General features: G+C 37.2%; 1 protein-coding gene across 1 annotated transcript in view; it reads right to left on the bottom strand.

The window, feature by feature from the left end:
* The window catches only part of LOC136867642 (choline/ethanolamine kinase), a 157033-nt gene that overhangs the window by 57608 nt on the left and 76995 nt on the right, over positions 1–22430 (bottom strand). The window contains exons 3-4 of the mRNA XM_067144719.2: positions 21643–21776; positions 9546–9659 (exon numbers count right to left, since the gene is read on the bottom strand). Of these exons, the coding sequence (XP_067000820.2) occupies positions 9546–9659; positions 21643–21776 (248 nt within the window). The remainder of the gene's footprint in view (positions 1–9545; positions 9660–21642; positions 21777–22430) is intronic.

Raw genomic sequence — 22430 nt, 5'->3', positions numbered from 1 at the left:
AAGATAATATAAAGGTCCAATAACACTGCCTTGAGGAATCCCCCTCTTAATTATTACAGGGTCATATAAAGCTTAGCCTACTCTAATTCTCTGAGATCTATTTTCTAGAAATCTACACCAACCCATTCAGTCACTCTTTTGTCTAGTCCAATTGGACTCATTTTTGCCAGTAGTCTCCCATGATCTACCCTATCAAATGCTTTAGACAGGTCAATCGCGATACAGTCCATTTGACCTCCCGAATCCAAGATATCTGCTATATCTTGCTGGAATCTTCGAAGTTGAGCTTCAGTGGAATAACCTTTCCTAAAACCGAACTGCCTTCTATCGAACCAGTTATTTATTTAGCAAACATATCTAATATAATCAAAAAGAATGCCTTCCCAAAGCTTACATGCAATGCATATCAAACTTAATTTTCAGCTTTATGTCTATCACCCTTTCCTTTATACACAGGGGCTACCATAGCAACTCACCATTCATTTGGTATAGCTCCTTCAACCAAATAATAATCAAATAAGTACTTCAGATATGGTACTATATCCCAACCCATTGTCTTTAGTATATCCCCAGAAATCTTATCAATTCCAGCCACTTTTCTAGTTTTCAACTTTTGTATCTTATTGTAAATATCATTGTTATCATATGTAAATTTTAATACTTCTTTAGCATTAGTCACCTCCTCTATCTGGACATTATCCTTGTAACCAACAATCTTTACATACTGCTGACTGAATACTTCTGCCTTTTGAAGATCCTCACATACACACTCTCCTTGTTTGTTACTTAATCCTGGAATGTCCTTCTTGGAACCTGTTTCTGCCTTAAAGTACCTATAGTATACATAACCTTCCATTTTTCACTAAAATCTGTATGACCACCAATTATGCTTGCCATCATGTTATCCTTGGTTGACTTCTTTGCTAGATTCAATTTCCTAGTAAGTTCCTTCAATTTCTCCTTACATCCACAGCCATTTCTAACACTATTTCTTTCCAGTCTGCATCTCCTTCTTAGTCTCCTTATTTCTCTATTATAATAAGGTGGGTTTTTACCATTCCTTACCACCTTTAAAGGTACAAACCTGTTTTCACATTCCTCAACAATTTTTTTAAAACCATCCCAGGGTCTGTTTACATTCTTATTTACTGTTTTCCACCGATCATAATTACTTTTTTAATACTGCCTCATGCCTGCTTTATCAGCCATATGGTAGCCTACTGCCTAATTATCCCACTTTTAAAACCTTCCTTTCTATCATTTATTTTTAAGTACGACACAAACTGCTTCATGATCACTAATACTATCTATTACTTCGGTTTCTCTGTAGAGCTCATCTGGTTTTATCAGCACGACATCCAGGATATTTTTCCCTCTAGTTGGTTCTGTCACTTTCTGAATCAGCTGTCCTTCACGTATTAGCTTATTTGCCATTTGTTGGTCATGCTTCCTGTCATTCGCATTTCCTTCCCAATAGACATTTGGTACATTCAGATCTATTACATGTGATAAATATCATTTTTGATCCGTATTGATGATATTGGATTGGAATAATAACAATAAGTTAATTTATTAATTTGACCACCTAATCAATATAATAAGTCTTGTCTTTGTTGATTTACATTTACATGTTTCGCCTTGTATATAGGCATCATCAGCCATTGCCTTAACCTAGAAATAAAATCAGGCACCTGAATTACATATACATGAAATAAAACAAATTTTTAAAAAGCCTTGGAGAGACTTGAACTAAAATTAACATATGGTAAAAGACTTGTAATAATGTTGGTTTTAAAGATATTACAATGACATACATACATACATACATACATACATACATACATACATACATACATTATCATTATAGACTGTTGTGCCTTTCAGCGTTCAGTCTGCAAGCCTCTGAGAATTTACTAAACGTCGCCACAATCCTCGATTTGCAACTAGTGTTGTTGCCTTATTTAGTTCCATACCTCTTATCTTTAAATCGTTAGAAATCGAGTCTAACCATCGTCGTCTTGGTCTACCTCTACTTCTCTTTCACTCCATAGTAGAGTCCATTATTCTCCTAGGTAACCTATCCTCCTCCATTCGCCTCACATGACCCCACCACCGAAGCCGGTTTATGCGTACAGCTTCATCCATCGAGTTCATTCCTAAATTAGCCTTTATCTCCTCATTCTGAGCACCCTCCTGCCATTGTTCCCACCTGTTTGTACCAGCAATCATTCTTGCTACTGTCATGTCTGTTACTTCTAACTTATGAATAAGATAACCTGAGTCCACCCAGCTTTCACTCCCGTAAAGCAATGTTGGTCTGAAAACAGACCGATGTAAAGATAGTTTTGTCTGGGAGCTGACTTCCTTCTTACAGAATACTGCTGATCGCAACTGCGAGCTCACTGCATTAGCTTCACTACACCTTGATTCAATCTCACTTACTATATTACCATCCTGGGAGAACACACAACCTAAATACTTGAAATTATCGACCTGTTCTAGCTTTGTATCACCAATCTGACATTCAATTCTGTTGAATTTCTTACCTACTGACATCAATTTAGTCTTCGAGAGGCTAATTTTCATACCATACTCATTGCACCTATTTTCAAGTTCCAATTACAATGAGTGAGGAAATATACAATTGATGAAAGTATTTGTAATATTGACATTAGAAGGCTTCTATTATATTAAAATGAACAAAGCAACAGTCTGTTATGAATAAGTGATAAGAGAGAAGTGATAAGAAAATTATGTTGGCCGACCAGCGGTTACAACGAAAATGACGATCAAAATCGTATTTAATCAAAAAATAATGTTGAATGACATAATGTTGAAGGATGGTCAAGTGACCTGTAATTATTTGTTTACATGAGATAAGAGTTGAAAGTCAATGGCATATGGTAAAGTTGTGGTTCACTTTGATCAAAAAATATGTTGTAGTTGAAGGTTGAAGAACGATTTTTATATTGGACCTCTATGGACCATCTCAATTTGATGCATTGCTAAAATGTTGTTAAGAATATGGGTTTATTGACATTCTAGTCGAGACAGCATTGTGACAGTTGAATCTATAAAAGGAAACCAGATGCGTGGTGTTAATTGTGTGAAAAAATCGTAATAAAATGTTTAAGTGGAAATCTTGTACACTTACCATTTGACGATGGTGAGGGTAATTTGTTACGTTATAAACTGAACATTATTAACAATTGGGGCATTCAGAGCTCAAGGGAATCAAGTCCATTTTTGGTCATTTTGGACTTATTCCACCTTTAAGTACTATTTATGAAGCTGCTTTCAGAGCATAAAAGATTCATGCCCAGATATTGTAAATAACTGTTATATGATTGGCAATTCTGTTGAGCATGGAGGGAAGCATTCATTTGTTTAGAGCACAATGGGAACATGTCCATTGGCACAGTTTCCATCTTTTGCTTTGTCGGTGTGTGAGATTTAATTAAAATGTCATTGTCTCTGATGAAGTTGTGTCAAGATCCGAGCATGAATGTCTCAGCCATTGATCACAAATTCTTGGTATCAGGACATTATTACTTATCTAATGACAGTGATTTTGGTTTAGTGGAGAACGCCAGTAGGACAATCTCGCACTTTTATGCACCAAATGATTGGATGGATATCGTTAGACAAGCAAAGAAAACGTCCCCTGGATTTGAGGTCATTGGAATGAAATTCTCAGACTTCTTATCCACCAGAAACTAGGAGAATTCAGTAACGAACAGAAAAAAAAAAAAAAAAAAAAAACCGGTTGATGGTTATGACACCAACTGGCTGACTATGAGTTGGTTACTTTATAAAAGTGAATCCCCTTTTGCCCTGATGTTTAAGCAGACTCTGAACCCTGATATGTAATTTGACGAAGTTGACGTAAGAAAGAAGTCTCCCGACCATCGCATAACACCCCTTTATAACATCCAGCAAGGCTCTCTTTATACCCAACGTCGACCAGTAACAAAAGCGAAGAAAAAAGACAGAGGATTTACTGCTATACATTCCGCCTGTGCATCATAATTTTTTCAAGAGCCTACCGTGTGAAACTGCCACAAGGGCTTCCTTGGCTTTGCAAGGGCAAGCAGACGAAAGTGAATACGTATTTCTTTGAATCTGAATTGTATAACTTACTGTTTGGAAATATTTGCTGTAAGCATACATAGAGAAGAAAATTATAATTATATATTCAAGAAAAGTATTTACTTTACTGTTTCCTTAATAAAACCAGAAGCCTATAATAAAGAGGAAGATACAAGTACAACACATTCAGAGCACAAAAGAATCAAGTCCAAAACTTTACTTTTCTATTTTAGTTAGCATGTATTAGCACTTTTGTAATATGCGAATACATTGTACAAAATAACTTCTATTATTGAAATACTTTAAAACATTGTAAACGTCTTCCTGTAATTAATTATTCAGCAAAACCTTTATGTCTATTTTTCTCAAAACATTCTTATTGTGACTTGATTCCTTTGTGCACTGAACGCCCCAATTGTCGACTTCTTACTACGAGTGTTATAGCTGTAGGTTTGAGTTGGAAGGGGATCTGTTTGCGAAGGCGTGACTATGGGCTTGTTTGTAGTACTTGGAGGGGGACTACTATTGGTGGGAGAGAAAGAGGGAAGTGTATTGCTGCGCGCATTGTAACGGTGAGATGCCGTTGGAGGGAGCGATATTACAGTGGGTGTGGCTATGGGTCTATTGGTTGCATTTGAATTAGAGGTACTGGCGGTGAGGGGAAGGGAGGGGAGTGTATTAGTTGTAGAGGAGGTAGGAGGGCATATTAATTTGAGGTTGAAAACTTTTAAGAATATATTGGTGAGGGGAAATGATTCTTGTAATAGGCATAAAATCTGTTCATACAAGGGGCTTTTTTAAATCAATAACGTCGTTTAAGTTCTTATCTTTGTTAACATGCTGGTCGAGGAAAATGAATAAATTTTCGTACTCTGTCATAAGTTTACTTTTCTCGACTCTTTTGAGGATATGAAGGTCTTGTTCTATTGTAGTGAATTTATGTCCTGTGTCCCTCATGTGGTTGGCCATTGCGAAAAATTTATTATGTCTTTGTGCATTATAATGCTCTGCGTATCTGGTGGAGAAGCTGCGGCCAGTTTGGCCAACATAAGAAAAATTACATGTAGAGCATTTTAATCTGTATATCCCTGATCCAGAGTAAGTATTGTTTGTGATGTTAATAGAGTGATGATTAAAGAATAAATTACGATTAGTGTTTTTTGTTGTATAGGCTATTTTAACATCGTGCTTCATTAATGAATTGGTTATCGGATAAATACCATGGTTAGTGAACGTGAATTTAGCGTATTTTAGTTTGACGGGTTTCAATTGGGTTAAATTTGTAGCTAGTTTTAATTTGGTTTTGTTGATGATTTTATCAATTATATTTGTATTAAATCCATTGAATTTAACTATTTCTTTAACGAATTGTAATTCTTTCTTTAAATTACTAGAGGATATAGGGATTTTTAATGCCGTGTATATTAGACTGTGATAAGTGGCTTTTTTTATGTGAGTTGGGATGTAAAGAATCATTTTTTATGGTTGTTGAAGAAAAGGTGGGTTTTCTGTATATTTGGAAGTCAAACTTGTTTGATACTCATGTGATTTTGATGTCTAAGAAATTTAAAGAGCTATTGATTTCATCATCTTTAGTGAATTTAATGTTATTATCCAAATTGTTAACGGATTTAATACAGATATAACTGATAAAAGTCATCAACAAATCCAAATTAAAACTAGCTACAAATTTAACCCAATTGAAACCCGTCAAACTAAAATACGCTAAATTCACGTTCACTAACCATGGTATTTATCCGATAACCAATTCATTAATGAAGCACGATGTTAAAATAGCCTATACAACAAAAAACACTAATCTTAATTTATTCTTTAATTATAACTCTATTAACATCACAAGCAATACTTACTCTGGATCAGGGATATACAGATTAAAATGCTCTACATGTAATTTTTCTTATGTTGGCCAAACTGGCCGCAGCTTCTCCACCAGATACGCAGAGCATTATAATGCACAAAGACATAATAAATTTTTTGCAATGGCCAACCACATGAGGGACACAGGACATAAATTCACTACAATAGAACAAGACCTTCATATCCTCAAAAGAGTCGAGAAAAGTAAACTTATGACAGAGTACGAAAATTTATTCATTTTCCTCGACCAGCATGTTAACAAAGATAAGAACTTAAACGATGTTATTGATTTAAAAAAAGCCCCTTGTATGAACAGATTTTATGCCTATTACAAGAATCATTTCCCCTCACCAATATATTCTTAAAAGTTTTCAACCTCAAATTAATAAGCCCTCCTACCTCCTCTACAACTAATACACTCCCCTCCCTTCCCCTCACCGCCAGTACCTCTAATTCAAATGCAACCAATAGACCCATAGCCACACCCACTGTAATATCGCTCCCTCCAATGGCATCTCACCGTTACAATACGCTCAGCAATACACTTCCCTCTTTCTCTCCCACCAATAGTAGTCCCCCTCCAAGTACTACAAACAAGCCCATAGTCACACCTTCGCAAACAGATCCCCCTCCAACTCAAACGTACAGCTATAACACTCGTAGTAAGAAGTCGACAATCGTTAATAACGTTTAGTTTATAACGTAACAAATTACCCTCACCATCGTCAAATGGTAAGTGTACAAGATTTCCACTTAAACATTTTATTACGATTTTTTCACACAATTAACACCACGCTTCTGGTTTCCTTTTATAGATTTAACAGTCACACTGACGTCTCGACTAGAATGTCAATAAACCCATATTCTTAACAACATTTTAGCAATGCATCAAATTGAGATGGTCCATAGAGGTCCAATTTAATCGTTCTTCAACCTTCAACTACAACTTCATATTTTTTGATCAAAGTGAACCACAACTTTACCATATGCCATTGACTTTCAACTCTTATCTCATGTAAACAAATAATTACAGGTCACTTGACCATCCTTCAACATTATGTCATTCAACATTATTTTTTGATTAAATACAATTTTGATCGTCATTTTCGTTGTAACCGCTGGTCGGCCAACATAATTTTCTTATCACTTCTCTCTTATCACTTATTCATAACAGACTGTTGCTTTGTTCATTTTAATATAATAGAAGCCTTCTAATGTCAATATTACAAATACTTTCACCAATTGTATATTTCCTCACTCATTGTAATATCTTTAAAACAAACATTATTACAAGTCTTTTACCATATGTTAATTTTAGTTCAAGTCTCTCCAAGGCTTTTTAAAAATTTGTTATTTCATGTATATGTAAATCAGGTGCCTGATTTCATTTCAAGGTAAGGCAATGGCTGATGATGCCTATATACAAGGCGAAACATGTAAATGTAAATCAACAAAGTCCAGACTTATTGTATTGATTAGGTGGTCAAATTAATAGATTAACTTATTGTTATTATTCCAAACATTCAGATCTCCCGCTACAATGACATTCCTTTTCATGTCGTTTCCCACATAGCTGATTATTTTATCAAATAATTCTGAATCCGTCTCAGCGCTACCCTTTTCCGGTCTGTACACTCCAAAGACATCAAGTTGCCTATTATCTGTAGAGATGAGCCTTACACCCAGAATTTCATGTTTGTCATCTAACTTTTTCGCAGCTTACAAATTATTCTTTCACCAGAATGAATACTCCTCCAATTCTTATCCTATCTCTACGATACACACTCCGGTTCCGTGAGAAAATTTCTGCATCCATTATATCATTTCTCAGCCATGAATCAACTCCTATTACAATATCAGGCAAGTATATATCTATTAAATTAATTCTATTCCTTTCTTTACAATACTTCTACATTTCAACACTAACATTTTTATGTCATCCCTACTTGACTTCCAGATCTCTGTACCCTTATCACCATACCCCAGACAACCCCGTTTCCCTTAATGTACCTCCCTATTACCCTTCTAAACAAATTTTCTAACTTATATGTACCACTGCGGTTTAAGTGAAGGCTATCTGAGCGCAGATCCCTGTCTCCTACCCACCCATTAGGATCTAGAAATCTCACTCCCAGTTTCCCACATACCCACTCCATAGTCTCATTTAAATCCCCAATCACCTTCCAGTCAGTATCCCTCCTACAGAGTATTCCACTGATAACAATCTCCGCTTCCTTAAACATCCGTGCTGCATTTACCAGATCCCACACATCCCCAACTATGTTGGTACTTATACCAGCTTGCCTTACGTTGTTGGTACCAACGTGAAACACTACTACCTTCTCCTTCCCCTCCTCCTTCTCTTCTACTTTTCTCAGCATCTGTCTCAACCTAATTCCTGGATAACACTCTATCCTGGTTGCCTTTCCTCCACACACACTTTCCCCATGTGTCTAATGATGAATCCCCCATGACCAGAGCCTCAACCCCACCCACCTCCTTTGATCCCCTCCCCTCCTGGTCAGCCCTATCTTTCCTGACAGCTGCAGAAACTACTTCCTCCTCCCTTTTCTCCCTCCCATGACCCTGTTCCACCTGTTTCTTCCTATCCTCTACTCTACATTTCCCTTTCCTACCTTACCCTTTTCAATTTTTCTGATGGACTTTTAGTGTGGTGTTTTTCTGGAGTATTTTCATAAACTTTATATTGTTTTGCAAGGCTGAAGAAGGCCTAATAGGACCAAAATATATATCTTTAATGTATTTTTAATCAACATTTAATGTATTGACCAAGTTGGACTATTGAAATTACATATTTTCTTTACTGTAAAGTCAATAGGGAACAATTATGTGATTCTTAAAATGCTAATGACAAAATGTTAGTGCCATACGTGATTCCTCTCCAAGTCCCAACGAAGACACCCTTTTGGAAGAGTGGGAACATCTGCTTCAACTGAACGTGCAGCACCTTGTCAAAAGTATGAGAATCTGTTGTGAAGCTGTTATCCAATATTCATTGATGCTTGATTACCATGTAGCCATTTTTTTTAAATAAGATCAGGGGCCACTTAGTTTATGAAATGTTGTGCAGTGACATCATGTATTTAGTGTCCAAACAATGTTTTTAATTTCAGTTATGCATTGCTGTATAGAAGTTGGTTTGTTTTCATTGCATGTCTGTTTTCATTTCAGTACAGTATGCATATCATGAAGGTATGCACATATAAAAAGTGACCAAATTTAAAAACTTTTTTTGAGCAGTGCAATTTAGTGAGATATGGATGAGAAGTATGAGGACAGCTAGATACAGTAAATGGGAAGATTGAGGAATTGAGGATGAGGATCAGTGTGGATAAAAACAAGATAATGGTGATGACAAGAGGAAAGACAAAAATAGAAAGAGCAATAAAAATGGAGACAAAGAAATTGAAGTTATAGAGAACTTCAAGTATTTGGGAAGTGAATTATTAGAGAACTCAAGGCTGGATATGGAAATCAGCAGGAGGATAAAATAGAAATACATCTCAATTTAGAAAGTTTGAGATATTCAACTGGTAAATATAGCTAATCAGACTCACTTCAACCACTGAACTTCTGTTCTCAGATTGTAAACTTGTACTTTATTCACCATTGCTTGAAACTGGTCTGGAATTATCTTCTGGTTCATAAACACTTCAATAGTTTCCAACCACCTGCAAAGTACATATAATTTTTAGGTAGGAATAAAAAATGGACTACTTTCAGCTATTATGATTTGAAATTGTTATTTTCCTGTGAATTTATTAGCAAGGGGCAGAAATACATTTTAAGTTCTAAGATCATAGGCTAGGTTTCATAGCAATATTACTTGGATTCTCTTCATGTTTCAAATGTATTTTCATGATTTACTGAAAGGTGAAGGCTGATATAAATCAATTTTCACCATTTCATAACAGTGTAACAAAACATCATCAGAACATAACACAAAATATGATAAACATAATGACAGATCAATGTTGGAAGAGGGAGCAATATAAAAGGAGGAAAGCACCAACATGAAAACACACCAAGGAAAACTGCCACATCTTTATACACTTGTCTTTATATAGACAGGCACCCTCATCAGCAATCACAATTCTTCTACGTCTATTTCTACTCTGCCCCTGTCAGCTTGTTTCTGCTTCCCAACTTCATCAGGAGCGTCTACAACAATTATTACTGAGGGGTCATCTTGACAGATCTTTGGTCTTGGAAATGTGGGATAAGAAGAAATGAAGATAAAAAGGTAAAGATGAACACGGGTGGTAAAAGACTAGGAACACAGGAGAAACACAAAAGAAGTAAAAGTTCAATTTCCAAAACTATACAAAGTAAACCATATGTCAGTTGAATGAATATTACATCCAATTTTTTTATTATTAGGTATGAAAATAGATATTAGAGTCCACTCTTCTTGTTTAATGAGAAGGGAATTCACTTTTTTGTTTTAGATAATTCATGAGTATACTGCAGTGCATGTCTTATAATGTTGTACTTTCAACAGCTAAACATACATAGGGGAAAATTAAGTTATTTGCATATGAGAAAATATAGAGGCAGGTTCTTCTACCCACTGTCCAAGCTTTCTTCCCCTATTACCCTACCTCTAATAAAGCTGCAAATCTAAAGAAGGAAGGTAATTTTCAGCTTTTGATGAAACTCCAATGGAAGGCACAGGAATCAAATTAAGAAATCTAGCTTGGGTCTTTTTTATTTGGGTTTATGTAGCACCATACTGGTTCAAAAATAAGCCACATTGTTAAAATTTGACTGAGGAAAGGAAATAGAAAGAAAGCAAACGAGACTGATGAGAGATTATCTAAAAGTTTTATTTTGCAGTATTTGGAGCCCTTACAAATTCAACATACTCACTTTTTTTATGATATATAATCATAAAACAGGTATAATAGCAAGAACAAGCAAGGACAGTCTTTGTAGAGCAGTGATTATACCAACATAATTGTTAATCATTGAAAGAGAATTCATTTTTCTTCTGATGCAAACTAATGTTGCACACAAGATTTATCTACGAAGGTCGATCAAATATAAACAGGATTTTTGTTCCTGAACATCAACAGTTGGTAGGACTGATCCGTGCTTCTGCTATGCTTAGGCAGCACCATTAGGAGTGGGGAGAGAGTACTGTTAGATATTTCCCGCCATTTTATCAGTAACGCCCAGGATGCCGGAACAACAGGTGTACCCCTCCACTGCGCAATGCATAGTTATAAAATTTCTTGCTCGTGAAGGAGTTACAGTGGCGGAAATTTGCCAGAGACTGACTGCACAGTTTGATGATCAAACACTGTCAAGGACACGTGTCTGACTGGCATAAAAAGTTCAAGGAAGGGCGAGAACGTGTGGAAAATCCGCAACACGATCGCCATCCTTGGACCAGCATTACGGATGAAAACATTTGTGCGATTAAAGATATTATTGATGACGATCGACAGGCGACAGTATCAGAAATTGTGGAACAAGTCGGAATCAGTTATTGGAGCTGTCAAGCAATCATCACAAATGACCTACAGTTCTGTAAAATGTGTTCCAGATAGATTCCTCACCTTTAGACCGAAAATCTAAAGTTGAGATGTTTGGAGGTCTGTCAGAGGCTTACAGTAAGGTTTGCGCAAGAAGGTGATGCATTTTTGAGACAGATCATCGCCTGCGACAAAACATGGGTCCACCTCTACACTCCTGAATCCAAACATCCCAGTAAGGAGTGGCGGAGGAAAGGGGAGGCAGCACCAGTGAAAGCCAAGACTCGACTGTCAGCTGGCAAGGTTCTTCCAACCATTTTTCTCGATCGGGGCGAGGCATTTTGCTTATTGGTTTTTTGCATGAGCAATGATACAATCAATGCTGCTTACTACTGCAAGCTGTTGAAACAAGGCGATGGTTGCATATCGCTGCAAAAGACGAGACCAACTGATTCGACAATTTATCCTCCTCCACAACAATGTGCGGCCCCATACTGCAGCTCTAACTGTCTCCAAGCTACAGGAAATACACTGGACTACACTTGATCATCCTTCTTACAGCCCAGACTTATCGTCCTGAGATTTCCATTTGTTCGGACCGCTTAAAGAAGCTCTAGGAGGGCAACAACTTGAAGATGACGTGAGTGTGGAAGACTTTGTGTGCAACTGGCTTGTGACATGACCCTGTTCTTTTTACGATGAGGGCATCAAAAAGCTGCACATACGCTGGGACAAATGCCTTTCCAAAGCAGGAAACTATGTGGAAAAATAAATTGTAATTGCCTTGTGTTTTTCATTAATGAATTTAAATAAAAAATATCCCATTTATATTTGATCCCCCCTCCTAACCAATATCCTCTACTGACGTCTCCGTTACTTATACTTTTAGTGCATTGCACAAGTGTTAATTTGAAACATTCACTGAAACTAGGAAAAATTCTGAAGCTTCGTGAAGCTTTTCACTTGAATGTTTGTAGCAGCAAAACGCAAACATACAGTATATTTCAGGGTAAAAAGTTATTTCAGAGTCTTCAAATATAGCCATTTCCATATATATATATGAAAGACATTTATATAAGGGAAGATTAAGCAAAAACTGCATCAAAGGGTATCCAAAACAGAAATGATGAACTTATTCTTATTAAAGACATCAAACATCTATTACAGTTTGTTCCTGAGGAACACTGCTGGTTTTATAGGACAATCCCACGTGCAACATCACATTCTCAAGAGGACTATGATGAATATGAGTGAATAATGACTTGAGATGCTTACCTTAATTAAATTGATTGCACTTTTGAAAATAATTTATTAAAATTAATAAATATCATAATCCAAAGTGAAAATGTAACCAAGTCTATGTTCATATTTTTTAAAATAAACCTTGTAATGCAAATTATAAGTTCCTGCTTATTGCATTGCCTATCTTCTATGTTCATATTTTTAAAAATAAACCTTGTAATGCAAATGATAAGTTCCTGCTTATTGCATTGCCTATCTTCTAACTGTCTTGTTGTTTTGTTAATGTAACATTATGATACGTTTATTGCAAAATAAAAAGTTGTACAGTGTGTAAAACTTGTTTCTTATCTCCTGAAAAATATGGTAAGTGGACTTTCCCTCATTTTGCTTTGGAGCCTCCAATTATTGTTTCTCATCATTTGTGTGCTCTTACCCCACTAATCTTTTCCCATAGATTATTTTAAAATAGGGAATACTCCTGTCTCTCTTTTCAGGTACTACAACATGTACATCTTCCTTTATTAAGTCCAAATTTTCTCGTAGGGATAGTAGGTTCTGATCTCCTTGTAAGGAGTGATGACGCATGTTGTGTCTCGGTGGATGAAGCAAAAAATTACCTGCTGCTTAAACACAAGCGTCCACTTATGCAAAGTCCCAGGACAGGCCTCAGAAACCAACTCATCGAGGGCAGGTACTCTTTGCTGGCAAGGACATTTTCACGGTGTATTTACATTGTTTGTATACTAACGTCACTCTAGATGGATAAAAGTTGGAACAAGTACTTCAGTTACATTATCTTGGCAGTAGAATAACAACAGATAGCCGACCATCTGCAGAATTCACTAGTAGAGTACAGAATGGAGCACAATTTTATCATCTTGTGAGAAAACTTCTTTGGGATAAGCAAGTTCCATTAAGATCAAAATAATCTACAGGAGCTTCTTTGTACCAGTTACCACATAAGTCTAGAAACCTGCATCCAAACCAAAAGAAATATCAGCAAACTACAAGCAGTGGAAATTAAGTTCTTAAGAACTATGATTCAGAAAAACAAGGAGGGACAAAATCAGAAATGGCGAGATATGCCATTGTGTTTAAGTGAAAAAAAAAAAACAACCGAAAACCCCTTAGTGAGATCTGTGTCGAAGCCAGGCTGAAATGGTTTGGTCATCTCAAGAGAACAGCTAGGTAGAGTGTGGTGTAAAATGGAACTTGAAGGCAGAAGATCAAGAGGTTGACCAAGGAGGAGATGGATCGATTAGATTAGAAATGATCTAGCTGAACGAGGTCTGGATTTGCAGCAGGTTATGGATGAACTACATGGAGAGAAGTAAATGGAGAGCGGTCATTCACCACCCACAGGAAACTAGAGCTGGTTCAACATGTGATGATGATGATGATGATGATGATGATGATGATTTATATTGTTCATATATTGGAGTCAGGTCAGGATTATCCTGCCCCAATATGTGACAGTAGACTATGCCACCTGTAACTGTCTAGCCGAGGGTCAAACGGCCATTGCCAAACTTGACACCCAAAGGAGGGACCAATGGCGATGGGCAGAGGAGTCCTCCCTTTGGAGGCCAGGTGAAGCCTTTGTGTAGGAAATGACACATAAATTCACCAGAAAGGAGAACAAAGTTAATAGTTCAGATGATGGAAGAAGACCCCAGTCCCAACAGCAGATAGAATGGAAAAACTTTCTCTTGTCAGCAATGTCTGTACTTTGGTGGAGTGGTTGCAAAAGGCACATGTACTCCTAAGGAGCAGTCTGAAGTTACAACTGGCATTAGGTATATAATGCTCTGGAAGTGTTGACCCCACCATAATAATAGCCTATGTATGATATGGTACGCCTAAACTTGTCTTGGAAACGGTTAGTGCATACCCTGCAAGTGACGTGCAGTTCCTTGGGTACTGGGGGAACTGTGAAAAATGGGTGACAAGTATCCAGCATCATGAAGGTGGGTAAAATCAACCTTATGTCCCTGACAGGAAAGGCAGAAGAAGGGGTGGATTTTATGGAGAAAGAGAGTATAGAAATGATGGGCTTGAGCAAAGTTGAATGGAAGGGGAAAGGAATGAAGAGAATGAGGAAAGTATATACACAATATTGGAGTGGTGGCTGAGAGACAAAAAATGGAGTGGGCTTAATAATTTAAGAAAAGCTGGAGCCCAGACAGGATAATGAAAATTAAACTGAGACTGAGGAACAGAGTGAAGGACTTCGTACAGTTGTATGGACCATAGCCGGGGAACAAAGAGGAGAATACTGAGGAATTCCTGGAAAAACTAGAAAAGGAGGTAACTGATGTGGAAGTGATTATAACGGGAGACTTAAATGCACAGGTGAGACGTGAAAGACTAGGAAAGGAAAGGAATGAATAATAATAATAATAATAATAATAATAATAATAATAATAATAATAATATGTTATTGGCCTAACGTCCCACTAACTACTTTTACGGTTTTTGGAGACATCAAGGTGTCGGAATTTAGTCCTGCAGGAGTTAATTTACGTGCCAGTAAACCTACCGACACAAGGCTGATGTATTTGAGCACCTTCAAATACCACCGGACTGAGCCAGGATCGAACCTGCCAAGTTGGGGTCGGAAGGTCAATGCCTCAACCGTCTGAGCCACTCAGCCCGGCTAAAGAAAGAATTAATCAAACCATATGGATATGGAAAAGGAATGGAGAAGGAGAGAAACTAGCTGAGTTTTGTGAGAGAAATGGAATGATTGTGGACAACACATGTTTTGGAAGAAAAACAGAAGGAAAATTACAAGATATGGCTGGGATGACACAAGAATAAAATCAGTAATTGATTACTTTCAGATGGAAAGGACAAATCACAGACAGTTGATCAGTTGATGGATGTAACAGCTTTACCAGGAGAAGCATTTGATGGAGACCATAGAGGAGTTGTGATAGCAAAAATGAGAGTGGGGAAAATAGAAAAATTAATGGAGATAAGAGATAGTAAAAAAAAAAAAAAAAAAAAAAAAAAAAAATGGAAAATAAAAGATAAGAATGTACAGGAAGAATTTTGGAGAGACTGAAACAACAGATTCCACTTACTGAAGTAGGAAATTTGGAAGATGAATGATCCAACTTCAAGAGGGCATTTGTAAGTGGGGCAAAGAGTGCCTATGGTAGAACATCGACGAGAGTGAAAGAAAAGAAGACACTGTGGTGGAATGAGAAGGTGAGAGAAGCAGTGAAAGAAAACAATAAAGCATAACAAGAATGAAATAAAGTGATAAAAAAGAAGAAAGCAAAAGGAATCATCTTTATAATAAAAGGAAATGTAAGAATTCAATAAGAGAAGGAAAGTTGGGAAGAATTTACACAAAAGATGGAAATGTATGGAGCTGGCAGTAAAAGAATGCTGTGTGGAATTATATGGAGTAATAGGAAAGAAATACTTTATTCAAAGCTGTTGAAAGAGGAAGTGGAGAGTTGATAACACATCCAGAAGAAATAAAGAGAAGATGGAAGGAATATTTTGATAAACTGCTTAATGCGAGTAATACGGTGTGACTTAAAGGTAGAAGATAAAATAACTGTGTTAGAGGTGGAATTAGTAGCCCGTAAAATGAAAATGGAGAAGGCACCAGGGATGGATGACATTAGTGTGGAAATGATAAAGGCTGCTGGACATGTTGGACTACAATGGATGTACATATTGCTAAAGTGCATATGGAAGCAGAATCATGTGCAGAATAGCAAGAGGGTGCATCTGGGCAATTCATTCTAACAGAATGCAAGAAACCTTGTCTGGAATAAGGAAGTATGAAAGAAATATAAAGAGATAATGTACAAAATGTGTTTTCACTCATACTGACTTGTATGGCTGATACCTGGACAATGATGGGTAGGGAGGAGAGTAGAATTCAGGCCAGCAAAATGAAATAATCTAAGAAGTATGATAGGAAAGACAAAGAAAGACAGACTGAGAATCAAAGATGTGAGAAAGGAGGTCAGAATCAAAAATCTAAATGAGAGAATTGATAGGAGTAATCTAGGAAGGTCTGGACAAGTAAAGAATTTGGAGGAGAAAAGAATGCCAAAACAGATGATAGAGATGAAGTTCCAGGGAAAGAGAGCGAGGGGAAAACCTAGAACAAGGTGGAGCAATTCAATAAAGAGTGGAAGAAGAAGAAACCCAGACTGTGAAGAGGAAAGGTGCAAGGAGTGATGAAGGTGGAGAAGTGCCTTAAATGCCCCAATATGGCAGGAGCTGGGTAAGGGGAAAGGAGGAGGAGGTGTATGTACAGGGTCTTTATTTATGCTTGGCAGGGACTTTATCGCTCGAACTTGGCTGCCGATGACAGGCTGCTACCGGCCGCTGGCGCGTGCGGTTTCCGGCACTTCTGCAGTTGCTGAGAGCTGAGCTCCGAGATAGTAGGGTGTTCAATGAAGCTACTGCATACTGTATGTCGTATTGTATAGTGTTTTATTGCGATTGTGTATAGTGCTGTAATGTATGTGAAATATTTGTTATGTGAACGTGTATATCTGCACAATAGGCCTACTTACATTAAGTGCAGAAAATCGTGCGCTAGGACAAGACAAAAGTTTCGAGTGAAATATCCAGGGAGATTCATTCTTATCAATCGGACTATAAGACAACTGGCCAAGAGATTCAAACGTACAGGTTCAGAAAACAATAAAAATAGACGTAAAGGTTGTTATCTCCTTACTGAAGTGTGTTTGGTACGAGGATCATAAGTAAAAACTGTGGCTCCCTCATAGCCCAGATTTAACGGCATGTGATTTTTATTTGTGAGGAATGTTAAAAAATGTAGTTTATGGGAACAACCCTCACATACTAGATGAACTTAAAGACAATATAAGAGTTACAATTGCATCCATTAATGCTGAAGAACTTGGTAGAGCAACCGAAAACTTCATTAGGAGATGCCTCTTATTTTGGCAGCGCATGGGGAACATTCAGCATAAACTGTAAAAATGGTGAGTAAAATGCATGATAATGATTTTGAGCACCGTATTTTGCCGTACATACGCACGCGCGGTAGCTGGCAACTGAACCATCACTGGCGGCCAAGGTCGAGCGAGAAAGTCCCTGCCAAGCATAAATAATGACCCTGTATATATATATATATATTGTACCAGGTAATTATTTGATAAGTCAGACTAGATATGGCTATTTTCGAGAGTAAAGATATCTTAATCACACGACACGTTGGGTGTAGACCTGGGTACAGAGAGAGGTCCTACCTACAATGAGTTCCAAATTCTTTAAACTGAATTTATTCACATAAGGTTCACTTTACAATTGTGCTGGTTACAGTGAAGTTGTTTCCATAGATCCTCCTTGATGGACAGAGAACCAACCATAGAAACATGATCCCTTGTGTGCAGCAACCAAATCATGGAACCACAATCCCTTATACGCAGCAAACAAACCATTGCAAACACGATCCCTCATGTGCATCAACCAAACCATAGAAACACGATCTCTCATGTACAGCAACCAAACCATGGAACCACGATCCCTGATAGGCAGCAACCAAACCATGGAACCACGATCCCTTATAGGCAGCAACCAAACCATGGAACCACGATCCCTTATAGGCAGCAACCAAACCATAGAACCATGATCCCTTATAGGCAACAACCAAACCATGGAAATGCGATCCCTCATGTGCAGCAACCAAACCATGGAACCATGATCCCTTATAGTCAGCAATCAAACCATGGAACCATGATCCCTCGTGTGCAGCAACCAAACCATAGAATCACGATCCCTTATAGGCAACATTCAAACCATGGAACCATGATCCCTTATAGGCAGCAACCAAACGATGGAACGACGATAACCACGATCCTTTGTAAGCAGCAACCAAACCATGGAAACATGATCCGTTGTAGACACCAATGGGTTGTCGTTGATTCTTGAAGGTCCCGGTGCGGGGTAACTACTCACTGATTATGTTACGCGAGTATCCACATTTAACTATCCCCAGAGTATCGGAATGATTCACATAAACCACAGTACTTTGTAAACTGTAATCGTTGACTCGTTTCTAACTTCGAACCCAGACGTAAAATTAGAAAAATAAGTTGCACTTAGGAAACTTGTGGTGGCTTTCCACAAGAAAAAAAAAAAGAAATAAAGTTTGACTTCTATCACTTGCATAGAGTCTTTTTGCCAAATTAATATGTGCACTGTTCATTGGAATTCATCACAACACAGTTTATTCCTATTCACATCGAGAAATGGAATGTCTGATGGAATAACTGTACTCTTAGAATTATAAATCTAAAGGAACTGAATGTCTGAACTACTAGAAGCACAGTTCACTTGGAAATTTCACTTGAATTACATGAATGTCTATGAGTGCCCTTGTGTCTATGTCCTGTAAATCACTTGCAAAAATCACTAGCATTCCTAACTACTGCATTCTATACCAAGCAATTATGATGATGATGATGATGATGATGATGATGATGATGATGATGATGATGATGATGAAAAGTCTGTACATGGAAAAACAACATATCACTTTCACTACCGCATTTGATGTAACATCTAAGTGAATGGTTAAACAGTTGTACAAAAAGTAAAGTTTCTGAATATTTTCTTACTCACATCGTAATGTTAGAGTTTGAGTTGAGTTCACCTGGAAAAGAACACTATTATGGCTTCTAGCACACATGTAAATGTTAGTTATACAATTCTTAGAATCACCTTCTTCAATATTTATAAGTCCCTCAACATGGTTCAACTTACTAAAAGTTTATAAGTATGGTAACATCAGAATTATTCTGTGTTCTACAACTCGTACATCACTTAAGCATAATCTCGCCCTGCAGGCTGATTCCATATCATGCGGCAAACCAACATCATTGTGTTGCTGGTGTGGACTGCCATGTCAGGACAAAGAATTGTGGCCTTTTATATAGATCTAGCTCTGAAGTAATGTTTTATATAATTTTGAATATTTCCGTAATTCCTGGATTGATTTTGGAGAAATTAATAAGAGGAGACATTTGAAATATGCACTATAAGACACCATTGTTTCTGAATCGATACCACAATTGGTTTAGGATATAGCAAATTTTGTTGGATGGATGTTTCCAGATCGTATGACGCAACCTGTCCTTGACACCGTGCTGGCTGTGTGATGACAACAGTAGTGCTGTGCGGGTTAACTACTTGCTCCTGTGAGACTTTGTTAGTATGAGTGCTGAAAATACACTCGCAAATACTTTATAAATTCTGTATGGCGTGTTTTATTTAAGAAATACTAGATGTATGATTGATCCCGGTACAATATACTGTATATGAAACATTGGTATTTGAAAAAATTCAAGAAATCTCAACAAAACGGTGGCAGTCATTCATGCTTCATGAGACAGAAATACAATATTCACCAGGTTGTTGTGGTGATTATTGTTTTAAGAGGAAGTACAACTAGGCAACCATCCTCTATGTAACACAAATTAGAGGGAAAAAAATGGAAGGGATCCAACATTTCAAAAAATGAAGATGTCGGTCAAAGGAATACAAGGGAAAAATGTAATACAACTATGCTTCAAAACAGTGTATATTTTTCAGGGATTATGCTATATAACCATTTACCTGACAATTTAAAATAATGGTAACACCAGAAATTTTAAAAAGAAACTATTTTCTTCTAAGTCATTGCTTTTATTCAGTGAAATAATGCATGAATTCTAAAATGGGAAAGTATAGTGTATAATCTGTTTATCAGCCTATGTGATCATTAATGTAATTCTGCCCTTTCCTATAACCACAGCATACATTTTTATTTACATGTAAGGTTTTACAGGAAATAAATTTAAATTCAACATTCATAAAGATGAACACGAGTCACAAACAGCCAGATCTAACATTGCATTCTGATGCAATGGAGTAACCTTACGCTTCTTACTGCAGTGCCTCTAAAAACTTACAAGTAGTTAGTGGGACACAAAACCAGTAACATTGTTATTATTTATTACTGCTTCTTGTTTCCAACATTAATGGCTCTTTACAATACTTCAAAGTGAGAAACAAACAAAAATTTTAATTACTGTTATAGGTTATTGGAAAGGATATTTTTGTAAGGTCTCACACATGTATGTATGATACATGATATGTATTTGAATAAAATATGCTGCTTATCTTTGGACCAGTATGACAATCAATCAATCAGTACTGATCTGCATTTAGGGCAGTTGCCCTGGTGGCAGATTCCCTATTTGTTGTTTTCCTAGCCTTTTCCTAAATGATTTCAAAGAAATTGGAAATTTATTGAACATCCCTCTTGGTAAGTTATTCCAATCCCTAACTCCCCTTCCTATAAATGAATATTTGCCCCAGTTTGTCCTCTTGAATTCCAACTTTATCTTCATATTGTGATCTTTCCTACTTTTATAAACGCCATTCAAACTTATTCGTCTACTAATGTCATTCCACGCCATCTCTCCGCTGACAGCCCGGAACATACCACTTAGTCGAGCAGCTCTTCTTCTTTCTCTCAATTCTTCCCAACCCAAACATTGCAACATTTTTGTAACGCTACTCTTTTGTCGGAAATCGCCCAGAACAAATCGAGCTGCTTTTCTTTGGATTTTTTCCAGTTCTTGAATCAGGTAATCCTGGTGAGGGTCCCATACACTGGAACCATACTCTAGTTGGGGTCTTACCAGAGACTTATATGCCCTCTCCTTTACATCCTTACTACAACCCCTAAACACCCTCATAACCATGTGCAGAGATCTGTACCCTTTATTTACAATCCCATTTATGTGATTACCCCAATGAAGATCTTTCCTTATATCTGACATTTGTGACATTTGACATATATGACATTTGTGAATATAGTAATACATGGTACATATTGTACGTTGCAGTAGTATCTCAATAAAAATCAATAAGAACGAATTACCCATACCTCTCCATGGTTTCCCAGAGCCACCGGGGCTCCTTACTTATGGGAACGTTCATCATGTGGATTTGTGCTGTCTTCTCAGCAATGAGGACACTTAGCTCTGGATCACTCAGCTCATCTGTCAGCAGTGGTCGTGCCTGCAACAAAATGTAATAAATATTAAAGAAATGGGTAATATAAAGAAAGATAGGAACATGAAAAGTAGCACATGGTAGGGTAAATACAACTGATAAGTCAATGTGGGAAGAAAGAGCAACAGAAAGAAGAGACACAGCAAAAGGACAATAACAGTCTCCACATCATCATATACTGCCGTCTTTAGTATTTTTCTTCATCGAGCCAAGTTCCCCTACATACATTTCTTCTCAGCCCTCAGCAAGCTCGTTTCTGCTTCCCAGCTTCTCATTTATGAGAAGTCATCTTAACAGACCTTCAGCCTTGATATAAGGTGTGTAGGACAAGGGAAAAGCCAGATGACAACAGGAAAAGGAAAGAGAGATAAAGATAAATATGAATATAGGTGGTAAAAGACTAGTCTTAGCCTTGTCTAACCTTCCCCTGTAAACCATACAGACCTCGAGGCTATCTGATTCACGTCTCTCAGGTGACAGCAGTATTCCCAATACTTTGTATCCAACATGTGTAATTACGACACAATAGAGATTTCAATGCAGTATTCCAAAGGAGGTGAATACTCAACTATTCTCTCATATTTTAAAGATGCTGATTGTATTTCAACCAAAGAAAACGGACTTGACAGGTGCAGGAAGTCATTAATTTATCAGCTCAAG

The sequence above is a fragment of the Anabrus simplex genome, chromosome 1 (genome assembly GCF_040414725.1).
Source record: "Anabrus simplex isolate iqAnaSimp1 chromosome 1, ASM4041472v1, whole genome shotgun sequence".
NCBI lineage: Eukaryota > Metazoa > Arthropoda > Insecta > Orthoptera > Tettigoniidae > Anabrus > Anabrus simplex.
Note: the sequence above shows the minus strand (reverse complement) of the source record. Positions and strands in the feature narration are given on the sequence as shown.